At 53.3% G+C, this 27,112-nt stretch overlaps 2 protein-coding genes across 4 annotated transcripts; one reads left to right on the forward strand and one right to left on the reverse strand.

Annotated features, from left to right (window-relative positions):
- Positions 1 to 11: 11 nt before the first annotated feature.
- On the forward strand, positions 12 to 16,970 carry CAMK1 (calcium/calmodulin dependent protein kinase I). 2 transcript variants are annotated; one of them, XM_060180757.1, is made up of 12 exons: positions 12 to 128; positions 2,019 to 2,130; positions 3,190 to 3,321; positions 6,244 to 6,318; positions 6,471 to 6,609; positions 10,862 to 10,988; positions 11,080 to 11,155; positions 12,321 to 12,433; positions 14,477 to 14,555; positions 14,644 to 14,731; positions 16,485 to 16,602; positions 16,699 to 16,970. In XM_060180757.1, exons 2-12 carry the CDS (start codon positions 2,048 to 2,050, stop codon positions 16,779 to 16,781), a joined length of 1,113 nt encoding a protein of 370 aa, XP_060036740.1. In that variant the 5' UTR covers positions 12 to 128; positions 2,019 to 2,047; the 3' UTR covers positions 16,782 to 16,970. The 2 variants fall into 2 exon arrangements, with proteins under 2 accessions (XP_060036740.1, XP_060036741.1); XM_060180758.1 differs by lacking the exons at positions 12 to 128; positions 2,019 to 2,130 and adding an exon at positions 2,532 to 2,550.
- On the reverse strand, positions 16,958 to 26,594 carry OGG1 (8-oxoguanine DNA glycosylase). 2 transcript variants are annotated; one of them, XM_060180759.1, is made up of 7 exons: positions 26,425 to 26,594; positions 25,253 to 25,500; positions 23,403 to 23,582; positions 21,160 to 21,341; positions 18,468 to 18,618; positions 17,706 to 17,755; positions 16,958 to 17,199 (listed from the first exon to the last, which is right to left on the reverse strand). In XM_060180759.1, exons 1-7 carry the CDS (start codon positions 26,529 to 26,531, stop codon positions 17,110 to 17,112), a joined length of 1,008 nt encoding a protein of 335 aa, XP_060036742.1. In that variant the 5' UTR covers positions 26,532 to 26,594; the 3' UTR covers positions 16,958 to 17,109. The 2 variants fall into 2 exon arrangements, with proteins under 2 accessions (XP_060036742.1, XP_060036743.1); XM_060180760.1 differs by lacking the exons at positions 16,958 to 17,199; positions 17,706 to 17,755; positions 21,160 to 21,341 and having other exon boundaries at positions 18,482 to 18,618.
- Positions 26,595 to 27,112: the final 518 nt, after the last annotated feature.

Here is a 27,112-nt window from a genome sequence, read left to right on the forward strand (position 1 = left end):
ACTGAACTCCGCTGGCGGCGCGTAGGCCAGCGCAGAGGCAGCGGCGGGCAGGCAGTCGGACTGCAGCAGAACTCGGTGCCAGCACCTCAGGCCTCCCAGCCAGCCCCACGGCGGCGGGGCAGCCGCAGGTACAACCAGACCCCCCCCCCCCCGTGTGCCTCAGAGCTTCGAGCTGGGGCCCCTAGCCACTGAACTCTTTCCCCAAAGAGGGTTGCCTGTGCCTGGACTCTGGATGGGCAGGGCTGGGCCTTTCTCCCCACCTCTGCCTGTGCTCAGCAGGTGCCAGGCAGACCCCTGGGCAAAGGCCGGTGATGGTGATGGGGAGGGCTGTGTGTGTGTGTGTGTGTGTGTGTGTGTATGTGTGTCCCTGAGCTAGCCTGCTCTCAGCTGAGCCTGAATGTGTAAGGACACTTGGAGGTTTGGGGGTGAGGTGGGGACTTGGGATGTCTTGGCTCAGGCTGGTGGGTCAGCTATGGAGGGACTCTGGGCTGATGCCTGGGAGGCCACCCCCCTCCACCCCCCAGTTTTAGCTGAGGATGAGTCCAGGTGGTTCTGTGCTGGTAGCCAGCTCAGAGAATAGTAAGGCAGCTTTCAGGTAGTGTCACTGTGTGCCCAGGGTACTTGCAGCTTGGTGTGTGAGCACTTGGGGTGGGGTTCAGTGTGGGAGCTTCTAGGATGTCCGGGAGAGGGAGGGGCAGGGGTGCCCGGCATCCTGGTAAGGTGTGTGTGTGTGTGTGTGTGTGAGAGAGAGAGAGAGAGAGAGAGAGAGAGAGAGAGAGAGAGAGCGCTCTTGGCCAGCTGCGTGAAGTGAAGCTGTGACTTGAGGTGTGAGGGCTCTGGAGGTGAGGTTGCCAGCATGTGGACCTGAGTGCTGGCGTCTGGATGGGCATGGCTGAGCAGGGACAGGGATCTGGGGACAGGGCATGCTGGATGGGGGCAGATACTTGAGTCTAGGAGAGTGGCTGGAACTTGGGGTGTCACTGTGTGTGGGTGCAGGGATTTTTCTGGAGCCCTGAAGGTAGGTGTTAAAACTCTGCCTTCTAGGACTTGGCCATCAGGCCACCTATCCTAGAGGTTTCTGCCCCCACTCCCCCACCCCCACCCAGGGGCCCTTCCACCAGGGCCTCTGTTTAGGAGTACCCCTGTCTTTCGCCAGTGGAGGAAGCAGAGAAGGAGAGAGCCTTCACCAGGCCACCCAACTTGCTGGGCTGTCCTGTCCTCAGTGTCTTTGGGCCTGGAGTGGGGCTGAGGTTTGTTCTCTGAGTGGGCCAGTTCTCTGAGTGGGCCTCCACATGTGGGAGGCCACTCTAAGGCCTTCGTCCTCTGCAAGCTCACTGGGACCCCAATCCTGTCATAGCCTTCCCGCTCCATTCCCAAGTCTGTCTGCTGGGCCAGACATATCTGCTGAGGTCTAACCATTTCTGGGGCCACTGGGACTAGCTGGGGAATGGGGGTGATGGTGTAATGGGAGGCCTGGGATTCCAGCTGTGGCTCCTGTTGTCATGGTAACAATCCAGAAGGAGCTATTTAAAAGTGTAGCTGAGATCTTGCTGGAAGCCCTGGCTGCTGGAAACCTGATTGGGGGGGTGGAAAGAGGAGGGGGAAGAGGGAAAAGAAACACCCTAAGATTCCCAGTGGGGCTGGACTGTCTTCTCTGAGGCTGAGGGGATTCTTGGGGACCACACACCACTGTGAGCTGCTGTGCAGTCTTCTCAGGGTCCCCCTGGATGCTGGGAGGTGAGCTGTATGAGTGACTGAATGAGCACATGAATGGATGACTCCTTTGAAAAGGGATTCTGGGGCCTCCTCATAGAAGGACTTGCTGAATGGGAGAAATTGAATGAACTGTGAATGAATGAATGTGGCTGAATGATCCATCCCATGGAATGAATGAGCCCAGGAGCACTAGGTGTGCAGGCCGCATAGCTGAAATGGCCCCAGGTAAACTCCCACAGGAAGGCAGGGCGGGGAGTCCCCTGAGCCTCCTCCCTCCATCTCCCTATCCCCCTCCCCAGGAGCCCTGGCTGGGGCCACAGGGCGGTGTGCCATGCCGGGTGCCATGGAAGGCCCCAGCTGGAAGCAGGCGGAGGACATTCGGGACATGTACGACTTCCGGGATGTCCTGGGCACGTGAGTTTGGGGGCCTGTTCCCCAGCAGGTCCTGGGCCCCGGGACTGGCTGGCTGGGGCAGCTGAGCCTAGGGTGGTGGCTTCCTCTGGTCAGTTCTGCTTCCTGTTTCCTGTGGCCTAGACCCTGGGGCGGCCAAGCTGTGGCCCAGACTAGCACTGGCTTCTCGCTGCTGGCAGACTATTGGGGGGGACACAGCCCTGGAAGAGAGGCAGTGGTGGTGGTGGTGGGGGTGACGAATTCCATTTATCCAAGTAGTGCCAAAAGCTGGGTGTTCTGGCCTGGGCTTGGGAGCCGAAGCTGGTTATGGCTGTTTTCAGGCCCGGGCATCCAGAAATAACTCAAACCCAGACTCTGCCGCTCCGGTTGTGCTCTGCAATGAGGGAAGCAGACCCGTGGCAAATGGCTGTGCTCCAGTTAAAGGCAGGAAAGAGGGCAGTGCACAAGGAGGAAAGGGAGACAGTGCTCCAGCAGGGGGCTGGAGGAAAAGATTTTTGAGGGGGGGTTTGGGCTGGGGCTGCAGGTGGGGAGGAGCTTGCTGGAGACTGAACTTGGGTGTAAATAAGTTTGTTGTTGTTTTTCCTTCCATTCTGAGACTCTGTTCTAAAGAACTGCTTCGCAAACTTCAACAAACTTCAGCCTGAGGATCTTGTTAAGAATGCAGATTCTCATTTAAGTGGGGGTGGCCCTGAGAACCTATCTGTCTGAAAACATTCCCAGGCAAGGTTGGCGGTTCTTCCAGGTGGTAAAGTGTGTTGGCCGTGATTTCAAGGGGCTCAGGCAGATATCAGGGGCTCATGGGATGGCAGTAGGAAAGTTGCCTTCTGACTCTCTCTCTTTCTCTCTGCCCTAATTTTTCTTGGGTTCATACCTGGTGGGCACAGAGGACCACCACCAGCTCCAGGCTTCCCTCTTCCCAGTTCATTTCATAGCAGCTTTCTGGGGCCAGAGCATAACCCACTCTGATGAGCCTGCCTGGCTTCTGTGGCCCCTGGGGTGGGGAGAGGCTGGAGGGAGGCCAGTGTTCCAGCTCCCCACCTCATCCACCCCCTCTCCCTATAGGGGGGCCTTCTCCGAGGTCATCCTGGCAGAGGACAAGAGGACGCAGAAACTGGTGGCCATCAAGTGCATCGCCAAGAAGGCTCTGGAGGGCAAGGAGGGCAACATGGAGAACGAGATCGCAGTCCTGCACAAGTGCGTGTGGGACCTGGCTGCGTGTGCCTCCTGTCCCGTGGGCCTCCCTCCTCGTCCCGTCTCGCCTTTGGGGGCCTCCCCTGCTCCTTCTCGCAGGCCCTGTATTTACTGATTTATTGATTTATTACTAGGCTTCAGTGTCATCACAGTGGGGCAGCTGTCTGAGCTCTTCTCGTTCTTTTTTGGCCTCCAGGGTTGTTGCTGGTGCTCTGGGCCTGCGCTATAAATCCACTGCTCCTGTGGGCCATTTTTCTCATTTTTGTTGCCCTTGTTGTTGTTATTATTATTGTTGTTACTGCTGTTGTATTGTTGGCTAGGACAGAGAGAGATGGAGAGAGGAGGGAAAAACAGAGAGGGGAGAGAAAGATAGACACCTGCAGACCTGCTTCACCACCTGTAAAGCAACCCCCCTGCAGGTGGGGAGCCAGGGGGCTTGAACCGGAATTCTTTTGCTGGTCCTTGTGCTTCACACCATGTGCGCTTAACCCACTGCGTTACTGCCCAACCCCCCGGCTTTTTAACTTTTTTTTTGTCTGCCACCAGGGCTTGAGGGAGTCTTTAATTTTATTATTTTATTTCCCTATAAATAAAATAATAGGAGAGAGAGAGGAGGCACCCCAGATGCTGATCTATTTATTTTTTTATTTTTAGTTCTTTTATTTTATTTACAAGGAAGGAGCTGGAGCTCACCTGAGCATATGCTGTGCTTGGGGATTGAACCCAGGGTCTCAGGCATCCAGATTCTTTTATATATATTTTTTATTTATTTATTTGTTTATTTATTTATTGGGGAATTAATGTTTTTACATTCAATAGTAAATACAATAGTTAGTACATGCATAACATTTCCCAGTTTTCCATATAAAAATACAACCCCCACTAGGTCTTCTGTCATCCTTTCTGGATCTGTATTCTCCCCACCCACCCACCCCAGAGTCTTATACTTTGGTGCAATATGCCAATTCCATTTCAGGTTCTACTTCTGTTTTCTTTTCTGATCTTGTTTTTCAACTTCTGCCTGAGAGTGAGATCATCCCATATTCATCCTTCTGTTTCTGACTTATTTCACTTAACATGCATTTTTCAAGGTCCATCCAAGATCGGCTGAAAACAGTGAAGTCACCATTTTTTATAGCTGAGCAGTATTCTATTGTATATATATACCACAATTTGCTCAGCTACTCATCTGTTGTTGGACACCTGGGTTGCTTCCAGGTTTTGATTTTATTTATTTATTAATTCATGAGAGAGAGAGAAGAAGAGAGAGAAAGAACTAGATATTACTCTGGTACATGTGCTTCTGGGGGTTGAACTCCAGACCTCATGCCTGAGAATCCAGCACCTTATCCACTGTGCCACCTCCCGGACCACAGGCATGCAGATTCTTTGCTCTACTCCTGAGCCAGTTCCCTGGCCCCCAAAGGCCCTTTATTTTAAGTGCCTGGCACAATCGCTTCCCTGACCATGTGACTGACATGCCACTGCTCATTTATGGGGCCTTAATCTGTTCAGTCAGGACTGAAGGTCACTCCTAGAACCTGCCTTGAACTCACTGCAGTCCCCAGCCCCACCCCCAGCAGCTCAGTGTGCTTTAGGTCCCCCGGCTCCAGGCTCCCGCCAGCTGACCAGCCACCCGCTTACCTCTGAATTTCTTCTGCTGCCAAAAAGCCTGCAAACCTCACAGAAAAGCTTCGAGAACCTTCCCTCCACATCCAGGCTTGTCCTGAACTTTCCCCACTTGGGGCAGGGATGAAACCATTTTAGCTGTTGGAGTGGGGGATGAGGCCTGAGGCCCAGAGAGGGCATAGGTCTTCACAAAGTCACACAGCAAGTTGGCAGCTGAGTGGAATCATCTCTGGAGCTCCGTCTCATCTGTCTCTGGCTCAATTGTGGAGTATCCGTTGTGTGCCAGGCACCTGCGGGGAGCCTTGAGACCCTCCCCTCGGCTTTCAGAGCAAGGCACTAGCACCAGGCTCCTCTTTTTCTCTGTTTTCTTTTCCTTCCCCCTCTTCTTTCTTTCTTTCTTTCTTTCTTTCTTTCTTTCTTTCTTTCTTTCTTTCTTTCTTTCTTTCTTTTCAGACAGAACTTTGCTGTGTCCTTGTACCTGTGTGATTCCACTGCTTCTGGCAGATTTTTTAAAATATTTTTTTCCAGCTAGAGGGTGAGATATAGAAAGCAGAGAAAGAAGGGGGAGAAGGTGGGGGTAGATAGCATAATGGTTATGCAAAGAGACTCTCATGCCTGAGGCTCCAAAGTCCCAGGTTCGATTCCCCACACCACAATGAGCCAGAGCTGTGCAGTGCTCTGCTGTTTCTCTCTGTGTCTTTCTCTCTCTCAAAAATAAAATACTTTAAAAAGAAAAAGTTTTAACAGAAAAAGAAAGAAAGAAGGGGAAGGAAAAAGAAGGAGAAGGTGGGGTGTAGACAGCATAATGGTTATGAAAAGAAACTCTAATGTCTGAGGCTCCAAAGTCCCAGGTTCAATCTCCTGCACCACCATATGCCAAAACTGAGTAGTGTGCTGGTCAGAGAGAGAGAGAGAGAGAGAAGTGGGAGACACCACAGCACTGCTCCATCGTTTGTGAAGTTTTCCCTTTGCATGGTGCTGCCTTGTGGTGACCTGGACCTCGAACCCAGGTCTCTCTTAGGCATAGGAGCATGTGTACTCTACTGGGTGAGCCCCTCCCTGGCCCCAGCTTCTTCTATTGTTAAAGTACGTGTTTGGGGAGGCACAGAGTGGTAGTTTACCGAGTAGCAGCCGGTGGAGGAGGTGGAGATGAGGACAGGCTCTGGGGATACCGGCCCAGGGTTCGAGGTCCCAGGGTTATTGCAAGTCCAGGCCAGTCAGCAATTTCCCTGGACCCTGGTTCCCTGGGGTGCGGTAGAAACTCTTCCAGAAGCCATTTGGCTTCTTCTCTTTCAGGATCAAGCACCCCAACATTGTCGCCCTGGATGACATCTATGAGAGTGGGGGTCACCTCTACCTCATCATGCAGCTGTGAGTGTCCCCATCACCTGTCCCCTCTCCTGTCCCCTCTCATGGCCTGGAGCCACTTCTACCTCATCCTGCATCTGTGAGTGTCCCCCACTCCCAGTCCCTGTCCCCAGCCTCCCTGTTCCCCCTCATGGCCAGGCCCCCTCTCCCTGCAGTGTGTCGGGCGGGGAGCTGTTTGACCGAATCGTGGAGAAAGGCTTCTACACGGAGCGTGACGCCAGCCGCCTCATCTTCCAGGTGCTCGATGCCGTCAAGTACCTGCATGACCTGGGCATCGTGCACCGTGACCTCAAGGTGGGTGCCTCTCCCGCAGAGCCCTGTCACCACACAGGGACTTCATGAACCTGGCCTGCTGCCACCCGTTTCCAGGGGACACGGGGTGGGGGGACCTGAGCTGTCACCTCATCCACATAACACCTGTGTCTCTCTATAGGAATTGACGTCCCGCTGCTCTTTGTAGAAAGTCTGAGTGGGGGAGATAGTATAATGGTTATGCAAAGAGACTCTTTGCCCTGGACTCAAAAGTTCAGGGCTCAGTCCTCCATACCACCGCAAGTCAGAGCTCTGGCAGAAAAGAGGGGAGGGGAGTTGTAGCTCAATCTGTCTCTCCCTCTCTCTCTCTCTTCCTTCTCCCTCATTTCCTGTCTCCCTCTTCCCTGTCAACTCTTATCTGTCTTTATCCAAAATAAATAAATAAGGGGTTCAGCAGTGGTGCACCTGGTTAACTGTACACATGTTACCATGTGCAAGGACCCAGGTTCAAGCCCCTGTTCCCCACTGGTAGGGGGTGACACAGGTCTACAGGTGTCTCTTTCTCCTCTCTCCTTTCCCTATCAATTTCTCTCTGTTCTATCCAATAAAATAGAAAAAGAAAAATGGCCACTGGGAGCAGTGGATTTGTTGTGCAGACACTGAGCCCCAGTGATAACCCTGGAGCAATTAAAAAAAATAAAATAATAAATGAATAAATGCTAAAAGACAATACTGATGGAAGGAAGGAGGGAGAGAAGAAAGTTCGAGTAGGTCAGCTAGCCAGAGCCACTCAGGGGGTTGCTCAGCAGGGAGAGCACAGGACTTGCCTGTGTGAGGTCCTGGGCTCCATCCTGGCACTGAGTCTGCCACAGAGGGTGCTCTGGTCTCTCTTCCTCTCTCAGTAAATAAATAGATCTCAAACAAGCTGGACACCGCCTGGGGTGCAGGAGGTGTTGCAGCGTTAAGACGCCAGATTTGCGAGCCATGTGCCAGAATGGTGTTCTGGGTCTTTCTTCCTCACTCATGCCCTCGTTATTAAAGAAGCTAATCTTACAAAAGCAGAACCCCCAAGGTTGTGGGGCTTCTCTGTACCAGGTCACACTCCCCAGGAGATTGTTGGGGCCCACATTTGGAGGTCGTCTCTGGGGCGGGGGCGGAATGAGACAGAGCTGGGTGTGGACTTGAGCCCTGTCCCCCGTCGATGTAGGTTTCTGGGCGAGTCCCCCTGGCCTTCAGGCATCGAGGCCCCTTGCAGGAAGGGGAGTGGCCTGGCAGGGAGGTGGCTGGGACAAAATGGAATGAAGCTCGGGGACAGGGGTCACTCACAGTGCTCTGGAATGATCTCGCTATGTTTGATATTCTGCCTCTTAAAGACTCATTGATTTCTTTTCAAAGATTATTGATTGACTTTTTCTGAGAGAGAAGAGAGAGACCAGAGCTCTGCCCATCACTGGAACATGTAGTGACAGGGATCGAACCTGGTGCTGCACTCGTGCAAGTACGGTGCTCTGCCTGCTGAGTCGTCTCCCCATTTTGCTTTGCTTTTCCCAGCGCCCTGCTCAGCTCTGGCTGGGGACTGAACCTGGGAACTTTCTCATGTCCCAGGCATGAGAATCTTTTTGCAGGATCATCATGCTGTCTCCTCAGCTCCTCAGTTTTTATTTCTTTTTTTTGCACCAATTTTATCACTAGGGTTCAGTTCCTGCATAACTCTACCACTCCCAGTGGCCAATTTTTTTTTTAAATAGAGGATGAGAGACAGAGGGAGAGACAGCTGCAAGACAATTCCAACAGTCATGAAGCTTCTCCCCTACAGGTGGGGACCAGGGGCTTGAATCTGGTTCCTTACACATCGTAACAGTGCTTTACAGGATGTGCCACTGCCTGGTCCATAAAACATTTTTTTCTTTTTAAGAAAACATTTATTTATCCCCTTTTGTTGCCCTTGTTGATAAAATAATTTGTTTATGTTATGCTTCAGAAGGAACCCAGGACCTTGTGCATGTGCAAAATACTACAAAACAGCTTCTCCAGCCCAACTTTTATTCTGTAATTTTGAACAAGAGGGGACAGAGGAGAAGACAAGTAGTGAAAAGAGAACTCATAGCCCTGCCCACCCTCCATGGGGCTTCCTGGGTGCTGTGCATGGTGCTGAGAGAGGAGAGACCCCACAGCCCTGCCCACCCTCCATGGGGCTCCCTGGGTGCTGTGCATGGTGCTGAGAAGGGAGAGACCCCACAGCCCTGCCCACCCTCCATGGGGCTCCCTGGGTGCTGTGCATGGTGCTGAGAAGGGAGAGATCCCACAGCCCTGCCTACCCTCCATGGGGCTCCCTGGGTGCTGCTATGCATGGTGCTGAGAGAGGAGAGACCCCACAGCCCTGCCCACCCTCCATGGGGCTCCCTGGGTGCTGTGCATGGTGCTGAGAGAGGAAAGACCCCACAGCCCTGCCCACCCTCCATGGGGCTCCCTGGGTGCTGTGCATGGTGCTGAGAAGGGAGAGACCCCACAGCCCTGCCTACCCTCCATGGGGCTCCCTGGGTGCTATGCATGATGCTGAGAGAGGAGAGACCCCACAGCCCTGCCCACCCTCCATGGGGCTCCCTGGGTGCTGTGCATGGTGCTGAGAGAGGAGAGACCCCACAGCCCTGCCCACCCTCCATGGGGCTCCCTGGGGGCTGTGCATGGTGCTGAAAAGGGAGAGACCCCACAGCCCTGCCCACCCTCCATGGGGCTCCATGGGTGCTGTGCATGGTGCTGAGAAGGGAGAGACCCCACAGCCCTGCCTACCCTCCATGGGGCTCCCTGGGTGCTATGCATGGTGCTGCGAGAGGAGAGACCCCACAGCCCTGCCCACCCTCCATGGGGCTCCCTGGGTGCTGTGCATGGTGCTGAGAGAGGAGAGACCCCACAGCCCTGCCCACCCTCCATGGGGCTCCCTGGGTGCTGTGCATGGTGCTGAGAGAGGAGAGACCCCACAGCCCTGTCCGCCCTCCATGGGACCCCCTGGGTGCTGTGCATGGTGCTGAGAGAGGAGAGACCCCACAGCCCTGTCCACCCTCCATGGGGTCCCCTGGGTGCTGTGCACAGTGCTGAGAGAGGAAAGACCCCACAGCCCTCCCTGCCCACCCTCCATGGGGCTCCCTGGGTGCTGTGCACGGTGCTGAGAGAGGAAAGACCCCACAGCCCTGCCGACCCTCCATGGGGCTCCCCCAGGTACTGTGCATGGTGCTGAGAGAGGAGAGACCCCATAGCCCTGTCCGCCCTCCATGGGTCCCCTGGGTGCTGTGCACGGTGCTCCTATGTGGTACTAGGGATAGAACCCAGCCTCCCCGCCACCCCTATTTTGGCTTGTGCTGTATCACTGAGTTACCTCCAGGACCCCTCAAAAATTATTTCTTTAATGTTCCAAAGTATACACCAAGGTTTATAGAAACTCCCCTCACACATCCCCAAGACCCAGTCCCTTCAAAAGTTTTCAGTTCCCCTGAGAACTCCCTTTCATTTCCTTTTTTATTAGTTTTTGTTTTGCTGTTACGGAGGACTGAACCTGGGACATCAGAGGCTCAGGCATGAAAGTCTTTTGCATAACCACTATGCTATCTCCCCCACTTGTACATTTAAAAAAATATGTATTCCCTTTTGTTGCCCTTGTTGTTTTATTGTTGTTGTTATTGTTGGATAGGACAGAGAGAAATGGAGAGGAGGGAAAGACGGGGGGGGGGGAGTGAAAGACAGACACCTGCAGATCTGCTTCACCGCTTGTGAAGCAACTCCCCTGCAGGTGGGGAGCCGGGGGATCGAAATGGGATCCTTACACTGGTCCTTGCGCTTTGCTCCACGTGTGCTTAACCCGCTGCACCACCGCCTGACTCCCCACTTGTACATTTTTTTATGAGACAGGGAGAAGGAGAGGGAGAGGAGAGGAGAAGGATATAGAGAGAAACAGTATTACTCTGAAACATGTGACATCTGGGATTGAACTTGGGACCTCATGCTTGAAGGTTCAACACTTAATTCACACCTCAGACTGCTTTTATTAAAGATTTGTCTGTTAATGGATCGGGGGAGAGACAGGGAGATACGCAGGGGAGAGAAGGACATGCAAAGCCAGGGATCTTGTGGCTGTAGTCTGATGCTTTACCCACTGCACCCCCTTCCCTTCCGTTTCTTGTGCCTCTGGCCCAGAGGGCAGACACACTGAGCTGGGCACGGGGCACTGCTTCTCCGGGGCCCTTGGGTAGACAGCAGGACCTCCAGCTCTGAAGGCCCATGTCCATCCCCCACCCCCCAGCCTGAGAACCTGCTGTACTACAGCCTGGATGAAGACTCCAAGATCATGATCTCTGACTTCGGCCTCTCCAAGATGGAGGACCCCAGCAGTGTGCTCTCCACAGCCTGTGGGACCCCAGGATACGTGGGTGCGGAGAGCCCTGGGCTGCAGCCTCCGTGGGGGGGGGGGGGCTGCAGCCACAGGGCCGCTCGGTCACCCGTGTCCCCTTTCCTCCACAGCCCCAGAGGTGCTGGCCCAGAAGCCCTACAGCAAGGCGGTGGACTGCTGGTCCATTGGGGTCATTGCCTACATCCTGTGAGTGAGTGGGGGGGTGTCCTTCCTGCCCCCCTTGTCCTCCTCTCCTCTGCTCCTTCCCTGCGTCCAGCCAGTGGGAGGCTCCAGACTCCATTCTGTCCCTGCAATGACTTGCCCAGCTTCTGGGGACAGGCAGCAACCAAGTCTGCAGCCTGCAGGCCAATCGCAGGGATGGGCAGGGCAGAGGCATGCTGAAGACTGACCGAGGGGGGTCGAGTATCTGAGGTGTGGAGACAGCAAAGAGGACAAGATCTGGTTCTGGGACAGAAAGGCAGGGCCGGCAAGATAGCTGACCTGGGAGGGAACCTGCCGGGGCCCCTTGGCACAGTATGTGGGAGTACTGCCCTTCACTTCAGAATTGCTGTCTCTCCCTGTCTGTCTCTGTCTGGAAAAGCCAGTCTAGAGTGGTGAAATCATGTATATGCAAGGCACTGGGGGGAAATAAAAGAGAGCTAGAAGGAGGAGAGAGGGAGAAAGAGAATGAATGAGAGGAAAAACCTGAAGGCCAGATAGCTGGGCAGGAGTGAGATAAGCCCAGAGGCACCACATAAAGAATTCTGGTTCATACTCCCAGAGGGTAAGTGATAGGAGAAGATGAACAGAGGGCCTGTACCCCTATTCCACCAGGACCGAATTGTTGGTCACCAGGAATCTTGTTTTTATATCATCACTGAAAGGGAAGCAAATCTGGAAGCCACCAGAGGAAGCCTGGCGCTGTTTTTCTTATCTTAGAGAGAGAAGGAAAAAGCAGCGACACCTGCAAGTAGTAAAAGATGTGGGGGTGACTCAGAAAGGAAGAGAAGGCAGGGCTGTAGAAAAATGGGGGGTAGGGCAGAATACATAAACACACACACATATATATAGTCATAGAATCGGCTCCTATCTGTGGCCTTGGGAGAACTACTGCAGTTTCCAGTGGAGGGGATGGAAGAATTCTGGTGGTGGGAATCGTATGGAATTATACCCCTATTATCTTACAATTTTGTAAGTCAATATTAAATCACTAATAAAAATTAACTAAAAATAATAAAAAGGTCAGGGGGAGATGCCCCCCTTCTGTCAAAGGAGGTGACCCCTTTCTGAGTCTCCAGCCTGATCCCCAGAATTCCATCTCAGAGCAGGTGGGTACCTCAGAAGAGGAAGTGAAGCAAGTTTTTCCCTGCAGGCTCTGCGGTTACCCCCCCTTCTACGATGAGAATGACGCCAAACTCTTTGAACAGATTTTGAAGGCCGAGTACGAGTTTGACTCTCCTTACTGGGACGACATCTCTGACTCTGGTATTTGGGGGGTTGCCTTCCTTCCCAGGCCCTGATGCTGGTGCCTTTCTCTGGGCATCCCCTCTGGACACTCTCCCTAGATTTCTGGCCAAGATGAGGTGTTTCACTCCAAGTGCTTCTGTCTGAGACAGTTGTAGACTCTCATTCACTCGGTCCTCAGATGGGATTTCTGAAAACCCTTCCATTAAAATACCACCGTGGATGTTTCTTTCTTTTCTTTTTTCCCCTTTTGTTGCCCTTATTTTATTGTTGTTGTGGTTATTATTATTGTTATTGCTGTTGTTGGACAGGACAAGAGAAATCGACAGAGGAGAAGACAGAGAGGGGGAGAGAGACAGACACCTGCAGACCTGCTTCACTGCTTGTGAAGCGACCCCCATGGGTGGGGAGCCAGAGGGTTCAAACCGCAATTCTTATGCCGGTCCTTGCACTTCGTGTCATGTGTGCTTAATCCACTGTGGTACCGCCTGATCCCCCACCGTGGATGTTTCTGTCTGTCCCTGGTACTTGCTGTGAGGAGGCAAGTCCATGGGGTCCTCATCAGTCATTGACGACACGCCAGTGTGAACAAAATCTTCTTGAAAGACAGGACTTTTTTTTTTTTCCATGAAAACTCTTAGATTTTATTTATTAAAATACACTGAAATAGGGACCAGGCAGTGGCAAGCCTGGTCCTACAAGGGCCTGGGTTCAAGCCCCTGATCCCCTCCTGCAGGGGGGGAAGCTTTCCGAGTGGTGGGTCTCTCTCATCCTTCCCTCTCGATTTCTCTCTGTCTCTATCCAAAGTAAATGTTAAATAAAAATAAAAGATACTGAAATCTATGTTAAGCTTGCATGTGGCTAAAGACATTTCAGAAGCCCTTGTCTGGCCTCTTTGAAACATAGCTTCTAAGTATTCTTGTTCTGACACAGTGAGCTGCTTTCCAAGACTGAGGCTCACCATTAACAAATAAAAAATGGGGTGGGGGTGGCAGGCAGTGGCGCACAGGGTTAAGCTCAGAAAGTATGAAGCACAAGAGCCCGTGCAAGAATCCTAGTTCGAGTCCCCGGCTCCCCACCTGCAGGGGGGTCGCTTCACAAATGGTGAAGCAGGTCTGCAGGTGTCTATCTTTTTCTCCCCTCTCTGTCTTCCCCTCCTTTCTCACTTTGTCCTATCAAAAAAAAAAAAAAAAAAAAAGCCACAGGAGCAGTGGCTTCGCAGTGCAGGCATCAAGCCCTAGCAATAACCCTGGAGGGTCTGTGTGGTGGCACACACCTGGTCGAGAGCACATGCTCCAGGTTCAAGTCCCCCCCACACACACTGCAAGGGGAATGCTTTGCAAGTGGTGAAGCAGCGCTGCAAGTGTCTGTCTTCCTATCTCTTCCTTCTCTCTGGATTTCTGGCTGTCTCTATCCAATAAATAAATTATAATAAATAAATAGAAGTAATGATGTGTAGTAAAGGAATGCCTGTTTGGGCTGAGCTGTCACTGAGTGAGTACTGTCTGTCATGACTTTCCGCTTTTATTTATTTGTTTATTTTGCTACCAGGGTTATTGCTGGGGCTTGGTATCTGCACTATGAATCCATTGCTCCTGGAGGCCATTTTTTGCCTTTTGTTCCCCTTGTTGTTGCTGTTATTGATGTCGTCGTTGTTGGATAGGACAAAGAGAAAATGGAAAGCGGAGGGGAAGACAGAGAGGGGGAGAGAAAAACAGACACCGGCAGACCTGCTTCACTGCTTATGAAGTGACTGCCCTGCAGGTGGGGAGCTGGGGGTTTGAACCGGGATCCTTATGCTGGTCCTTGTGCTTCACGTCATGTGCCCTTAACCCACTGCGCTACCTCCCAGCTCCCTGTCTTTTCTTTTTCCACCGAAGTCACACTGCGTGGTAACACTGAAGTGTCAGGTGCGCGTCAGTGAAAATCCACCTGCGCATATCCAGGAGCAGGCTCACCTGCAACAGCCTGATGCGACCCTGGCTGCAGACCTGAGGTGGGGTGGGCTCTGTCTCGGGGGTGTTCACCAGGCAGTTTCTGTCTGTTTTTGTCTTGGGGGTTCAGCCAAAGATTTCATCCGGCACTTGATGGAGAAGGACCCAGAGAAGAGGTTCACCTGTGAGCAGGCCTTGCAGCACCCATGGTGAGAGTCCCAGCAGGTGGGGGGGGAGGGTGTCTGGGCTCTCCAGGCCCCCCTCTGCCCTGTCAATGACTCCACACACCCCTCCCAGGATTGCAGGTGATACGGCGCTCGATAAGAACATCCACCAGTCGGTGAGCGAGCAGATCAAGAAGAACTTTGCCAAGAGCAAGTGGAAGGTGAGTCTGGGTGCCAGGCTCCCCAGGGTCCCTCCACACCCCCACCCAGGTCTCAGCTGGTGCTAGGCTAGGGCGCTGCTTTGCCATTCCACCACCACCGAGTCTAGCCCCACTGCACTGAAGGAAGGGCGGGGGTATCTTTCACTCTCTTTTTAAAAAGTACTTTATTGGGGAGTCGGGCGGTAGTGGAGCAGGTTAAGCGCACATGGTGCAAAGTGCAAGGACCGGCGTAAGGATCCCAGTTTGAGCCTCTGGCTCCCCGCCTGCAGGGGAGTCGCTTCACAGGCAGTGAAGCAGGTCTGCAGGTGTCTGTCTTTCTCTCCCCCTCGGTCTTTCCATCCTCTCTCCATTTCTCTCTGTCCTAGCCAACAACGATGACATCAATAACAACAGCAATAATAACTACAACAGCAATAAAAAACAAGGGCAACAATAGGGAAAATAAATAAATAAATAAATAAAAATTTTAAGTATTTTATTTATTTAATTTCCCTTTTGTTGCCTTTGTTGTTGCTTTGTGCCATGTGCGCTTAACCCAGTGTGCTACTGCCTGGCCCCCTCAATGTATATATATTTCTATTATCTTTTCTTATTAGATAGAGACAGCAAAATTGAGAGGGTAAGTGGTCTGGGAGGTGGTGCAGTGGATAAAACACTGGATTCTCAACCATGAGGTCCCAAGTTCAGTCCCTGGCAGCACATGTACCAGAGTGATGTCTGCTTCTTTCTCTCCTCCTAACTCTTTCATGAATAAATAAATAAATTCTAATATATATATACATATATATATATATATATATATATATATATATATATATATATATATATATATGTATATGTATATGGAATCAGGCTGTAGTGCAGCGGGGTAAGAGCATGTGGTACAAAGCGCAAGGACCGGCATAAGGGTCCTGGTTCGAGCTCCCAGCTCCCCACCTGCAGGGGAGTCGCTACACAGGCAGTGAAGCAGGTCTACAGGTGTCTGTCTTTCTCTCCCCCTCTGTCTTCCCCTCCTCTCTCCATTTCTCTCTGTCCTATCCAACAACGATGACAACAATAATAACTACAACAATAAAGCAGCAAGGGCAACAAAAGGGAATAAATAAATTGTTAAAAAAAAGAAAAAAAATTGAGAGGGTAAGAGAAGCTGGGAGAGATAGAGATACCTGCAGTCCTGCTTCACCACTCGCAAAGTTTCCCCCCTACAGGTGGGGGTGGGGGCTTAACCCAGGTCCTTGGGCACTGTCACACATGCGTTCAACCAGGTGTGCCACCACCCAGCCCCTTTCACTCTCTTTCTCTAAAAAATAAGGAGGAAAGGGGGTCAGTCAGCAGTGACCACGCACAGGCCATAGCCCCAGGTTGACACCTGGGCAGCACCGAGGGGCTCACTAGCCAAGTGAGCTATATCCCACCAGCCCACATGCTCCCTGGAGAGAAAGATGGAGGGAGGGAGAGACGAGACAGAGAACAGACAGACCCCACAGCCCCCCCTTATCTGTGGAGCTCCCTGTCAGACTCGACACCCAGGACCCTGCATACTAGGCGAGGTATGCACTCGACTGGCTGAGCTCACCCTGTCCCAGGCTCTACCATTGATTCACACATGACAGCAACCACCTGGCATAGCACTGTGTGGCGGGTGCCGCCAGGACACTGCATCCAGGTGTGTGTCTGCAAATACGTCTCCCGGAGGTTTCTGGGTGTTCAGGGGACAGAAGCGCCCCCACTCAGAGTCCTCCTCTCGCCGCAGCAAGCCTTCAATGCCACAGCTGTGGTCCGTCACATGAGGCGTCTGCATCTGGGCACCAGCCAGGAGGGACAGGGCCACCCGGCGAGCCACGGGGAGCTGCTGACACCCATGGCTGGGGGTGAGAACCTATGGGGGGCTGGCAGTACCGGGGGGGGGGCACACACAGGATGATCTCAGGGCACCCTTTCCCACCCACTCTCCTCTCCCCATGCAGGGTCAGTGCCAGGCTGCTGCTGCCGGGATTGCTGTGTGGAGCCGGCCCAGGACCTGCCCTCTGCACTGCCCCCCCAGCTCTAGGCCCCTGGCGCCTATGTGAGAGGCCTGGGGGGCCAGCCTGCACCCCCAACTCCCTTCCCCTGGAACTGGGGACCTCCCCTGCCTCGCCCCACCCCAGCCTCTCCCTGCTAGTCCCCACTACAAATTTTCCATACAAAGGTTTCTATTTTATTGTTCCTTCTTGTAATAAAGGGAAGAGGATAAAAACCACGGGAGTCTGCTCCCACCCGTCTCACTGTGCAAATGGCTTGACTGAAGGGGGCCACACCCCGAGGTAGCTGCCTTCCGCTCCCTTTCCAACAGGCACTGGGTGGGGGCCCTGGGGGAGAGAGGTGTTCGGTGTCCCCACTTAGCCTTCCGCCCCCTTGGACCGCCGTCTGCGCTTTGCTGGGGGCTGGGGGGCTCGGTGGGCCTGGCGCAGGTCAGCACTGAACAGCACCTGTGGGAAGGGGGGTGGAGGTCAGGGTGAGTGAGGCTGGGCTGTGTGGGGGAGACTGGGGCCAGGCTGGGGGTCCACAGGAATCAGGGCTGGGGTGGGTGGAGAGTCTTTTTAATTTTTTTTTTAAATATTTATTTTATTTATTTATTCCCTTTTGTTGCCCTTGTTGTTTTATTGTTGTAGTTATTATTGTTGTTGTCGTTGTTGGATAGGACAGAGAGAAATGGAGAGAGGAGGGGAAGACAGAGAGGGGGAGAGAAAGACAGACACCTGCAGACCTGCTTCACCGTCTGTGAAGCGACTCCCCTGCAGGTGGGGAGCCGGGTTCGAACCAAGATCCTTATGCCGGTCCTTGTGCTTTGCGCCGCCTGCGCTTAACCCGCTGCGCTACAGCCCGACTCCTAGTGGAGAGTCTTTAAGAGGCCTGGGATGGTAGTGTTTTTGGGGGTACCATGGGGGAGAACCCCTGGGGCGGGCTAGAAGAGGAAGATTTGGGGTACACTCACCGCTTGGGCCCAGCCAGCGTATGGTCCCCACAGGCTCCGGAAAAAGTTTCCTAAAAGGGACGGGATGGGGTGAAATGCAGCGGGCCTGGGTGCCACCCAGCTGCATCATTCAGGGGAAGGTGACCAAGAGGGTGAGAAGCAGGGCAGGAGGCAGCTCACTCAGACACATGCTACCAGGGGTGAGGACCCAGGTTCAAGCCCCTGCCCACCTCATGGAGAGCCTGCAGAGGGGAAGTTTCATGAGTGGTTGAGCCATGCTATAGTCTCTCTCGTTCTCTCTCTCTTAAATTTATTTTTTGAAAGATATTTATATAGGGAGACCAGAACACTGCTCAGCTCTGGCTTATGGTCGTGCTGGGGGTTGAACGTGGGATCTCAGAGCTTCAGGTAGAAGAATCTTTTGCAGGGGTCAGGTGGTGGTGCATCTGGTTGAGCACACACACTGCAGTGTGCAAGGACCAAGGTTCAAGCCCCTGGTTCCTACCTGCAGGGGAGAAGCTCCACAGATCGTGGAGCAGAGCTACAGGTGTTTCTCTTTCTCTGTATTTCCCCCTTCCCTATCAATTCTTCTCTGTCTCTATCCACAACAACAAGTTTTAAAAAGGGAAGTCCTTTACATAACCACATGAGGTTTCCCAGCACTCTCCCTTTCTCTCTCTTCTCTATTTCTCTGTGCAGCAATAACTCTGGTGGAAATATGATGATAAAAGAGAGTGAATATTTCCACCGCCTCCACCCACGGCCACTGCCCATGCTCCTCACCCAGCTCCTTGTTAGCCTGGGGGCTCGGACTCTTGGCCTGAGACACGGTGGGTTGCCAGCGGTAGTCTCGCTGGGCAATCTGCCACACGTGGACGTCCACGGGCACCGCCTGGGGCTTGTCCAGGGCCATCAAGCAGATGCAGTCAGCCACCTGTGACAGACAGGGAGCCGTCCGGGAGGTTAGGATGGCGGAGCAGCAGCCTCTGCGGGATACTGTCTGTCATCATAAATTCCATGGAAAATGGCTGTAGGGGCTGGGTGCTGTGAGGACCTGTGTGAGGTCCTGGGTTCAAGTCCCTGATTCCTACTTGTAGAAGAGAAGCTTCACAAACGAAGCAAAATTACAGGTCTCTCTCTTTCTCCCCCACCCCTCAGTTTCTATCTGTCCTATTAAAAAAATAAAATAAAATTGGCTGTTGGGAGTGGTGGATTCCTAGTGCCAGCACTAAGCCTCAGCGATAACCCTGGTGACAATAAGAATAAATGAGTGGGGGGGGGCACATGGTGGCACACTGGGTTAAGTGCACATAGTATGAAGCACAAGGATCTGCTCAAGGATCCCAGTTCAAGCCCCTGGCTCCCCACCTGCAAGGGGGTCACCTCACAAGCAGTGAAGCAGATCTGCAGATGTTTGTCTTTCTTTTTTTTTTTTTAAAAAAAAATTTAATTAATTTATTTATGAGAAAGACAGGAGGAGAGAAACAATCAAACATCACTCTGCATGTGCATGTGCTGCCAGGGATCGAACTCAGGACCTCATGCTTGAGAGTCCAATGCTTTATCCACTGTGCCACCTCCCAGACCACTCTCTCTCTCTCTTCCTGTCCCCCTCCCAATTTCTCTCTGTTCTGTCCAAAAAATTGAAAAAACAAAAAATAGTCACAGGAGCAATTGATTCTTAGTGCAGGCACAGAGCCCCAGCTATAGCCCTGGAGACAATAAATAAACAAATAAACAAACAAATAAATAAATGCTGTAGCATGCTTACCTTGGTACTAGGTGTGAGCCTTACCATCACATGGCAGCACCATGCACAGCACCCAGGGAGCCCCATGGAGAGTGAGCAGGGCTATGGGGTCTCTCCTCTCTCAGCACCATGCACAGCACCCAGGGAGCCCCATGGAGGGTGGGCAGGGCTGTGGGGTCTCTCCTCTCTCAGCACCATGCACAGCACCCAGGGAGCCCCATGGAGGGTGGGCAGGGCTGTGGGGTCTCTCCTCTCTCAGCACCATGCACAGCACCCAGGGAGCCCCATGGAGGGTGGGCAGGGCTGTGGGGTCTCTCCCTTCTCAGCACCATGCACAGCACCCAGGGAGCCCCTTGGAGGGTGGGGCAGGGCTGTGGGGTCTCTCCTCTCTCAGCACCATGCACAGCACCCAGGGAGCCCATGGAGGGTGGGCAGGGCTGTGGGGTCTCTCCCTTCTCAGCACCATGCACAGCACCCAGGGAGCCCCTTGGAGGGTGGGGCAGGGCTGTGGGGTGTCTCCTCTCTCAGCACCATGCACAGCACCCAGGGAGCCCCTTGGAGGGCGGACAGGGCTGTGGGGTCTCTCCTCTCTCAGCACCATGCACAGCACCCAGGGAGCTCCATGCTGAGAGAATAAAGAGTAGAAGGGGCTGGGAAATAATAGCTCATCTAGTACAGTACACACTTCAGCATGCACAAGGACCTGGGTTCAAGCCCCCAGTCAGTCACCACATGGGAACATCATGAAGTAGTTCTGCAGCGTCTCCTCTCTGTTTCTCTCTCCATCTCTCACTATCTAGCTGGAGAAACAGAAAAATAAAAAGGGCCCACTGGGAGCAGTAGGATCGTGCAAGTGCAAAGCCCCAGAGAAGTCCTGATGGCAAAAGAGAAAGGAAGGAAGGAGGGGGGTGGGGAGAGGAAGGAATAAATAAGTAAATCAGGTTGGGGAGGCCACTCTGGCATTGCATAAACATGAATCCCTGAGTGTACTCCCCGACTGCGCATGAAGACAGTTCTAGAACACGCTCAGGTCAGCCACGTAGCTAACTTGGTCACTGCACTGCTCTGCCATGGCACACGACCCAGATTCAAGCCTGGTCCCCAGAGCACTGGAGGCAGCTTCAGTGCTGTGCTCTTTCTCTGCCTCTCTATCTGAAAAGGCCATCCTAGAGCAGTGAAGCCTCAGTGATAACAAAAAAAGAAAAACGGGGCAGGGACATTTATACCTTTTGTGCACTTTTCATTTTTTTAACATTAAAAATAAACTGTGAGGGGGCGGGGTAGCTAGCATAATGGTTATGCAAACAGACTCTCATGCCTGAGGCTCCAAAAGTCCCAGGTTCAATCCCCCGCACCACCATAAGCCAGAGCTGAGCAGTGAGTGCTCTGGTGTTTCTGTGTGTGTCTCAAAAATAAATAAAATATTACAAAAATAATAAAATAAAATAAATGCAAGGGAAGCACCAATCCACCATCCATGGAACTCCTTCCACTCGCTATCTCTCGTGGCGCCGGCGCTGGACCCAGGGCCTCAGGCCTCTCCCTCCAGTGCCTCCCTCACCCTGCCCTCAGCATTTTTCTCTAACAAAGCACCCACTTGAGTCTTTGTCCTTCCTTCGCTACCTCCAGAAGCCAAACTGGCACCCAGCTCTCAGGCCTGCCTGGCCTCTTGTGCTGCTTCTCTCTGAATGGGTGGTCCTACCCCCTGGGTCCCCGAGGCTTCACCTTGGTGCCCACCCCCGGCAAGGTGCAGAGGGCCTTGTGGGCCTCCTCGTAGGAGGCTTCGCGCAGCTGCTGCAGCCAGGGCAGCCCGCCCTGCTCTTCCAAGATGGCTCTGGCACTGGCGCTCACGTAGCGGGCACGGTAGCCCAGGCCCATCTTCCTGAGCTGAGCTTCCACCTCTGGCCCTGGGGGCATGGAGGGAAGGAGCAGCCATTAGACTCCCCCACCCTTCCTGTCCACAGGCAGGTGTGACAGCCCTTTGTTCCAAAGGGCTCCCAGAGGGGTACTTCCTGAAGCTCCCCAGAAAACCTCAACGCCACATCTGTATGGGTGCAGGAAAGGCCTGAGACTGGGGGCCCCCCACCCTCAGATTTCCTGAGTGTCTGCTAAACCTCAGGCACTAAGGAAGGTTCTAGAAAGCCCCTGATGGCCTGCAGGAGCTCCTCACACCCTTCCAGAGGACACTCACAGCTGTGGCCTAACGGAACAGCCAGGGTAAAAGCAGCAGCTTCTGTTACTCATTGTGGGTAACAAAGCATATAGGGGCATTGTCCTTTAAAAAAAATTTTTTTAACCTTTATTTATTGGATAGAGACAGCCAGAAATTGAGAGGGAAGGGGGTGACAGGAGAGAGACAGAGAGACATCTGTAACACTGCTTCACCACTTGCAAAGCTTTCCCCCTGCAGGTGGTCCTTGCATGTTGTGCACTCAACCAGGTGTGCCACGGTCCCTGTCATCCCTACTTTTCTCAAGGACCCCAGTGGCAGGGCCATGGCTTCCCCCACGCTTGGAGAATGAGTGCTTGGAGCAGGCCATGTAACTTGCTCGAGAAAGGACAATGGTGGGTGTGGAGCTGGGACCGGACCCAGGCCTGGGACACTGGCACCTTTTACCCCGTATGCAACTCGGCTTCGTGACTGCTTGAGTCTCACCCCAAAATTTGACTGAAGCCACTCTTCCTATTCCACACTAGAGAGCCTGGAGGAGGGGAGCCAACTCCTGAGTCTGCTAAACTAGGAGCTGGGCCTCAGACCGAGTCCTAAGCCACAGGAATAGCTCACTTGGAGACAGTCATGCTTTGCCATGTATGTGACCTGGGTTTGAGCCCAGCCCCCACTGCTTCAATGCTGTGGTTTCATTCTCTCTCTCTGCCTCCATAAAAAAGAAAAGACTGACTTTAAAAAAAAAAAAAATTTATCCATGAGAAAGATAGGAGAGAGAAAGAACCAGACATCACTCTGGCACATGTGCTGCCGGCCGGGGATTGAACTCAGGACCTCCTGGTTGAGAATCCAATGCTTTATCCACTGCGCCACCTCCCAGACCACAGAAAAGACTGACTTCCAAGCACCTATGGCATTCTCATTCTTTCCTTTATAAAAAACTTTGGGAGCTGGGGAGACAGCATCATGGTCCTGCAAAAGATTTTCATGCCTGAGGTTCTGAGGCTCCCAGTTCAATCTCCAGCATCACCACAAGCCAAAGCAGAGCAGTGCTCTGGCTTCTCTCTGTATCTTTCTCTATAGAGCTCTCATATTTACAAAAAAATGTGTGGTCTGGGAGGTGGTGCAGTGGATAAAGTATTAAGGTTCTCAAGCACGAGGTCCTGGGTTCGATCCCCGGCAGCACATGTACTAGGGTGATGTCTGGTTTTTTCCTGCTCTCCTCCTATCTTTCTCATCAATAAATAAACATAAAATATTTTTAGAAATATATTAAAATTTTACTTTGGATTTATTATCTATGAAAGGGGCAGGCAGAGAACCAAAGTATCACTCGGGCACACGCAATGCCAGAGACTGAGCCCACAACCTGAGAGTCCAGTGCCTTACCCACTGCACCACCCTTGGGCCTCTGGTCCTCACTGCTCTGTTATGGGGCCCCTAGTCACTCCTCCAGCTCTGTCCTCACAATCTTGGATGTGAAGCGACATGAATTTTCTGCATGTCTCTCAGGCCCGTGACAGCCCTGAAGGGCAATGCTGTTACTGTCCCTTCCCCAGGTGGGAGAGTTGAAGCACTCAGGGGAGACACAGCGTGCTCAGTGTCACGAAGTGGAAACAGCAGAGTTGGGACTCGGACCCAGGCACTTTCCAGAAGGCAGGCTCTCAGCCCCACACTGCCCAGGGCAGCATCCGGGAGGCACTGAGGCAGAGAGTGCAGGCCAGAGAGGCTGACATTTTCCCCACAAGCGCGTGTCTGGCTGGGGCTGGTCAGACCAGGCAGGAAGCTGGGGGCGACTCACCGGCCAGGGCCTGCAGGCTGGGGAAGCCATGGTAGGGGACGCCATCGAGCTGGAGGAGTTGAGGCCCAAAGGCCTGGCAGAGCCGCTCCACCATGCCGGTGATGCGGGTGATGTTGTTGTTTGAGGAGCAGATGAAGGAGAAGAGACACTCCACTGGGTCCAGGCGCAAGAGCCGCACACCTGGGGCCGGGCCGAAAGGTCGGGGGGACGCCTCCCTCTACTGGGGCCCAGGGGCTCCCGATCTCAGGGGACGGTGCCCTTCCAGCAAAGCCACCATGAGCACTCAACGCTCAGTGTCTTGCAAGATCTGGGTCCCTGTCCCAGCCCAGCCCGCAAAGGATGAAGCCGCAGTGCAAACATGGTCAGGGTGGGGATCCGGGACCACTTTGTCACTGCTGTGTGTCTGGTTGCACAGCAGAGGCTCTGCAAATATTTACAGAACCAATGGCATCACCTGCCAGACGTCCCAATGTCCTTGTCACTCCACCATGGTGCTCAGCAGGATAAGGGCATTATCAATACTGGCCCCATGTAGAAACAGCTCAGCTAGCGGAGCACAGGACCTGCGGGCCTGAACCTCTTGGGCCCATCCCTGACACTGCATAGACTGGAGTGGGGTTCTGCTTTTTCTCTCACGGGGAGCTTTCTCTTGTCCATATGAAATAAAAAGAATAAATCTGAGCAGACAGGGGGTCCTGGAGATGGTGCAGTGGATAAAGTAGTGGAATCTCAAGCATGAGGCTCCAGGTTCAAGCCCCAGCATTACATGTGCCAGAGATGCTCTGGTTCTTTCTCTCCCTCTCTTGCTCTCTCATTAATAAATAAACAGGGCCTGTGAGGTGGTGCAGTGAATACTAAACTTGGAAGCATGAGGTCTGAAGTCTGAACCCTGGCATCCCATTGCCAGAGTGGTGCTTTGGTTCTCTCTCCTGTTAATAAATAAGTAAATCAGGGGCCGGGTGGTGGCGCACCTGGTTGAGCGTACATGTTACAATGCACAAGGACCCAGGTTCAAGCCCCAAGTCCCCACCTGCAGGGGGAAAGCTTTGTGAGAAGTGAAGCAGTGTTGCAGGTATCTCTCACCCTCTCTAGCTCTCCCAACCCAATAGAGACAGTGCCCCACTGTCTCTATTCAATTAATAAGGATTATAAATTAAAAAGGTAAATCATTAAAAGAAAAAGTACAGGAGCAGGGCAGTGGGGCACCCAGTTAAACACACGTAGTACTATGCAGAAGGGTCTGAGCAAGGACCTGGGTTTGAGCCCCAGCTCCCCACCTGCAGTAGGGACACTTCATGAGCAGTGAAGCAGGTCTGCAAGTGTCTATTTTTCTCTCTCTCTACCTACTCCTCCCCTCTCATTTTCTCTCTATCCTAGCAAATAAAATAGAAAAAAAAAGAAAAGGGGGGGTTCGGGCGGTAGCGCAGCGGGTTAAGTGCATGTGGCGTGAAGCACAAGGACCAGCGTAAGGATCCCGGTTCGAGCCCCCAGCTCCCCTCCTGCAGGGGAGTCGCTTCACAAGCAGTGAAGCAGGTCTGCAGATATCTATCTTTCTCTCCCCCTCTCTGTCTTTCCCTCCTCTCTCCATTTCTCTCTGTCCTGTCCAACAATGGCGACATCAATAACAACAATAACAACAACAACAATAAAAAAAACAAGGGCACAACAAAAGGGGGGGAAAAACATAGTAATGACATCCACTGTGCCACAGGCTATTCTGAGCTCTCCCCAGGTGCAGCTCCATGAATGCTCATAAAGTTATGTGAGGGAGATCCCCATCCCCATCTCCCAGGTGCTGAAACTTCATCCAAGGACAAGAACCTCACCTGCTGCCCCACACCTGTGCTCACCTTGGAATTTCTGAGCCACCTTTTGAAAGTGGGGGTCCACGGAGCTCCAGTGGCGATAGAGTCGAGCCAGGCTGACATCCAGCTGGAAGTACTGGCGCACTACCTCCAGCTCCTCTGGTGTGGGCCTTCCCGCCTGGTCCCGGTGCCCTCGGTACACGGTGCAGTGAAGCTGCTCCTCGGTCTGGGTGAGTGTCCACACCTGGCCAGCCAGCACCCCACTCCAGTGACCAGGGCTTTGCTCGCGCCACCTGCACCCTCAGAAGCACAGCAGCCTCAATCGGTACTCAGTTTCCCTGCCTGCACCCTCCCAGGGCCCTCTCTCCCTACAACTGTTCTTTATACAAAACTGGTTCCAGTGGTTGGGGAGTTGACTCAGAGGGTAGAGCCCCAACTTGCATGCCTAAGTCCCCGGAGGCTGCAGGTTCAACCCCTGACACCACTTTATGGAACTGAGCAGTGCGCTGGTCTCCCTCCTCTCTTATTCTCATTCTTTCCCTCTCTCTCTTTCCCACTTCCCCTCTCTAAATTATTTAAATACACATTAAAAAAAAATTACTTATTTACCCTTTTGTTGTCCTTGTTATTTTATTGTAATTACTGTTGTTACTGATGTTGTTGCTGGATAGGACAGAGAGAAATGGAGAGAGGAGGGGAAGACAGAGAGGAGGAGCGAAAGATAGACACTTGCAGACCTGCTTCCCTGTAAAGCGACCCCCCTGCAGGTGGGGTGCTGAGGGCTTGAACCGGGATCCCCTAGCCGGTCCTTGCGCTTAACCCGCTGGGCTACCACCTTAAATACACCTTTTTAAAAAAGCGGTCCAGGAGATGCTGCATTGGGCAGAGTGCTGGAGCTGCATGCACGAGGCCCGAGTTCAATCTCTGGTATCGAGTCGTTGGATATGCCAGAGTGGTGTTGGCCCTCTTTTTCTCATGAGATTTTCAAAGTGCAAAGTGAAAGCGCTTTCTTGCATTTCTTGTCAAGCTCGAGCCCCGCCACACTGCACTGGCATATTACTGCTACTTTATAAAAGGTCACCTTGATGATCAGGCTCACCTCCTGTGCCTCAGTTTCCTCTTTTGTGCCTTGAGGTTTCTTCCAACAACCTTCAGCCCCCTTTTGCACCCCAGGCCTGGCCGCCAGTATTGAGGACCCGGGAGCCTGGCTCACTCACCGGAAAGACTGTCCAGAAGGCAGCACCAGGTCCAAGCGCAGCTCGGAGTGTGAACAAGGGATGGCAGACCACAGGGAGGGGAGTCCCGCCAGAGTGCGGTGGCCCATGCTGCCCAGCGGAAGGGAGCCTGCTGGTTATTTCGCTAGGCCCCGCCCACAGCAACCTCGTCCACTCACATCCCGATTTAATCACAAGATCACGCCCACCACGGACCACGCCCTCCGAGTTTTTCCGCATCAAGTCCCGTTCCTCCGAGGCCCGCCCAGTCGTGATTAATTCCACCACTCCTTGAAAGCCCCGCCCCTTAGCGTCACCACCCCGCCTCCTTCACGCTAACCACGCCTCCTGCTCGAGCCCCGCCCACGGTCCCCAGCACCAGGGCACTTTTCCCAGCGCGCGCCAGCTGTTTCTTCCGGCAGCTCCGCTCTCTCCGGAAGTAGGGCTCAAGCCTGCTGATTGGACCCGGGGAGAGCCAATCGCGGGCCAGGGGTGCGACCAATGAGATGCGGGCGTGGCGGCGGTGGGCGGGCCCTCGCGAGGAGCCGCAGCGGTTGGCGCGCTCTCCCCTCGGCGGGGTGGTCTGCACCCGGCACGCCCGGCCGGCGGCCCGCTGCCCTCTGCTTGCTCTGCGCTCGGCGCGTTCCCCGGTCGGTCCTCGCGGCTGCGGGCCGGGCGCCCTCAGGCCTTG

This window comes from Erinaceus europaeus, chromosome 21 (assembly GCF_950295315.1).
Source record: "Erinaceus europaeus chromosome 21, mEriEur2.1, whole genome shotgun sequence".
NCBI lineage: Eukaryota > Metazoa > Chordata > Mammalia > Eulipotyphla > Erinaceidae > Erinaceus > Erinaceus europaeus.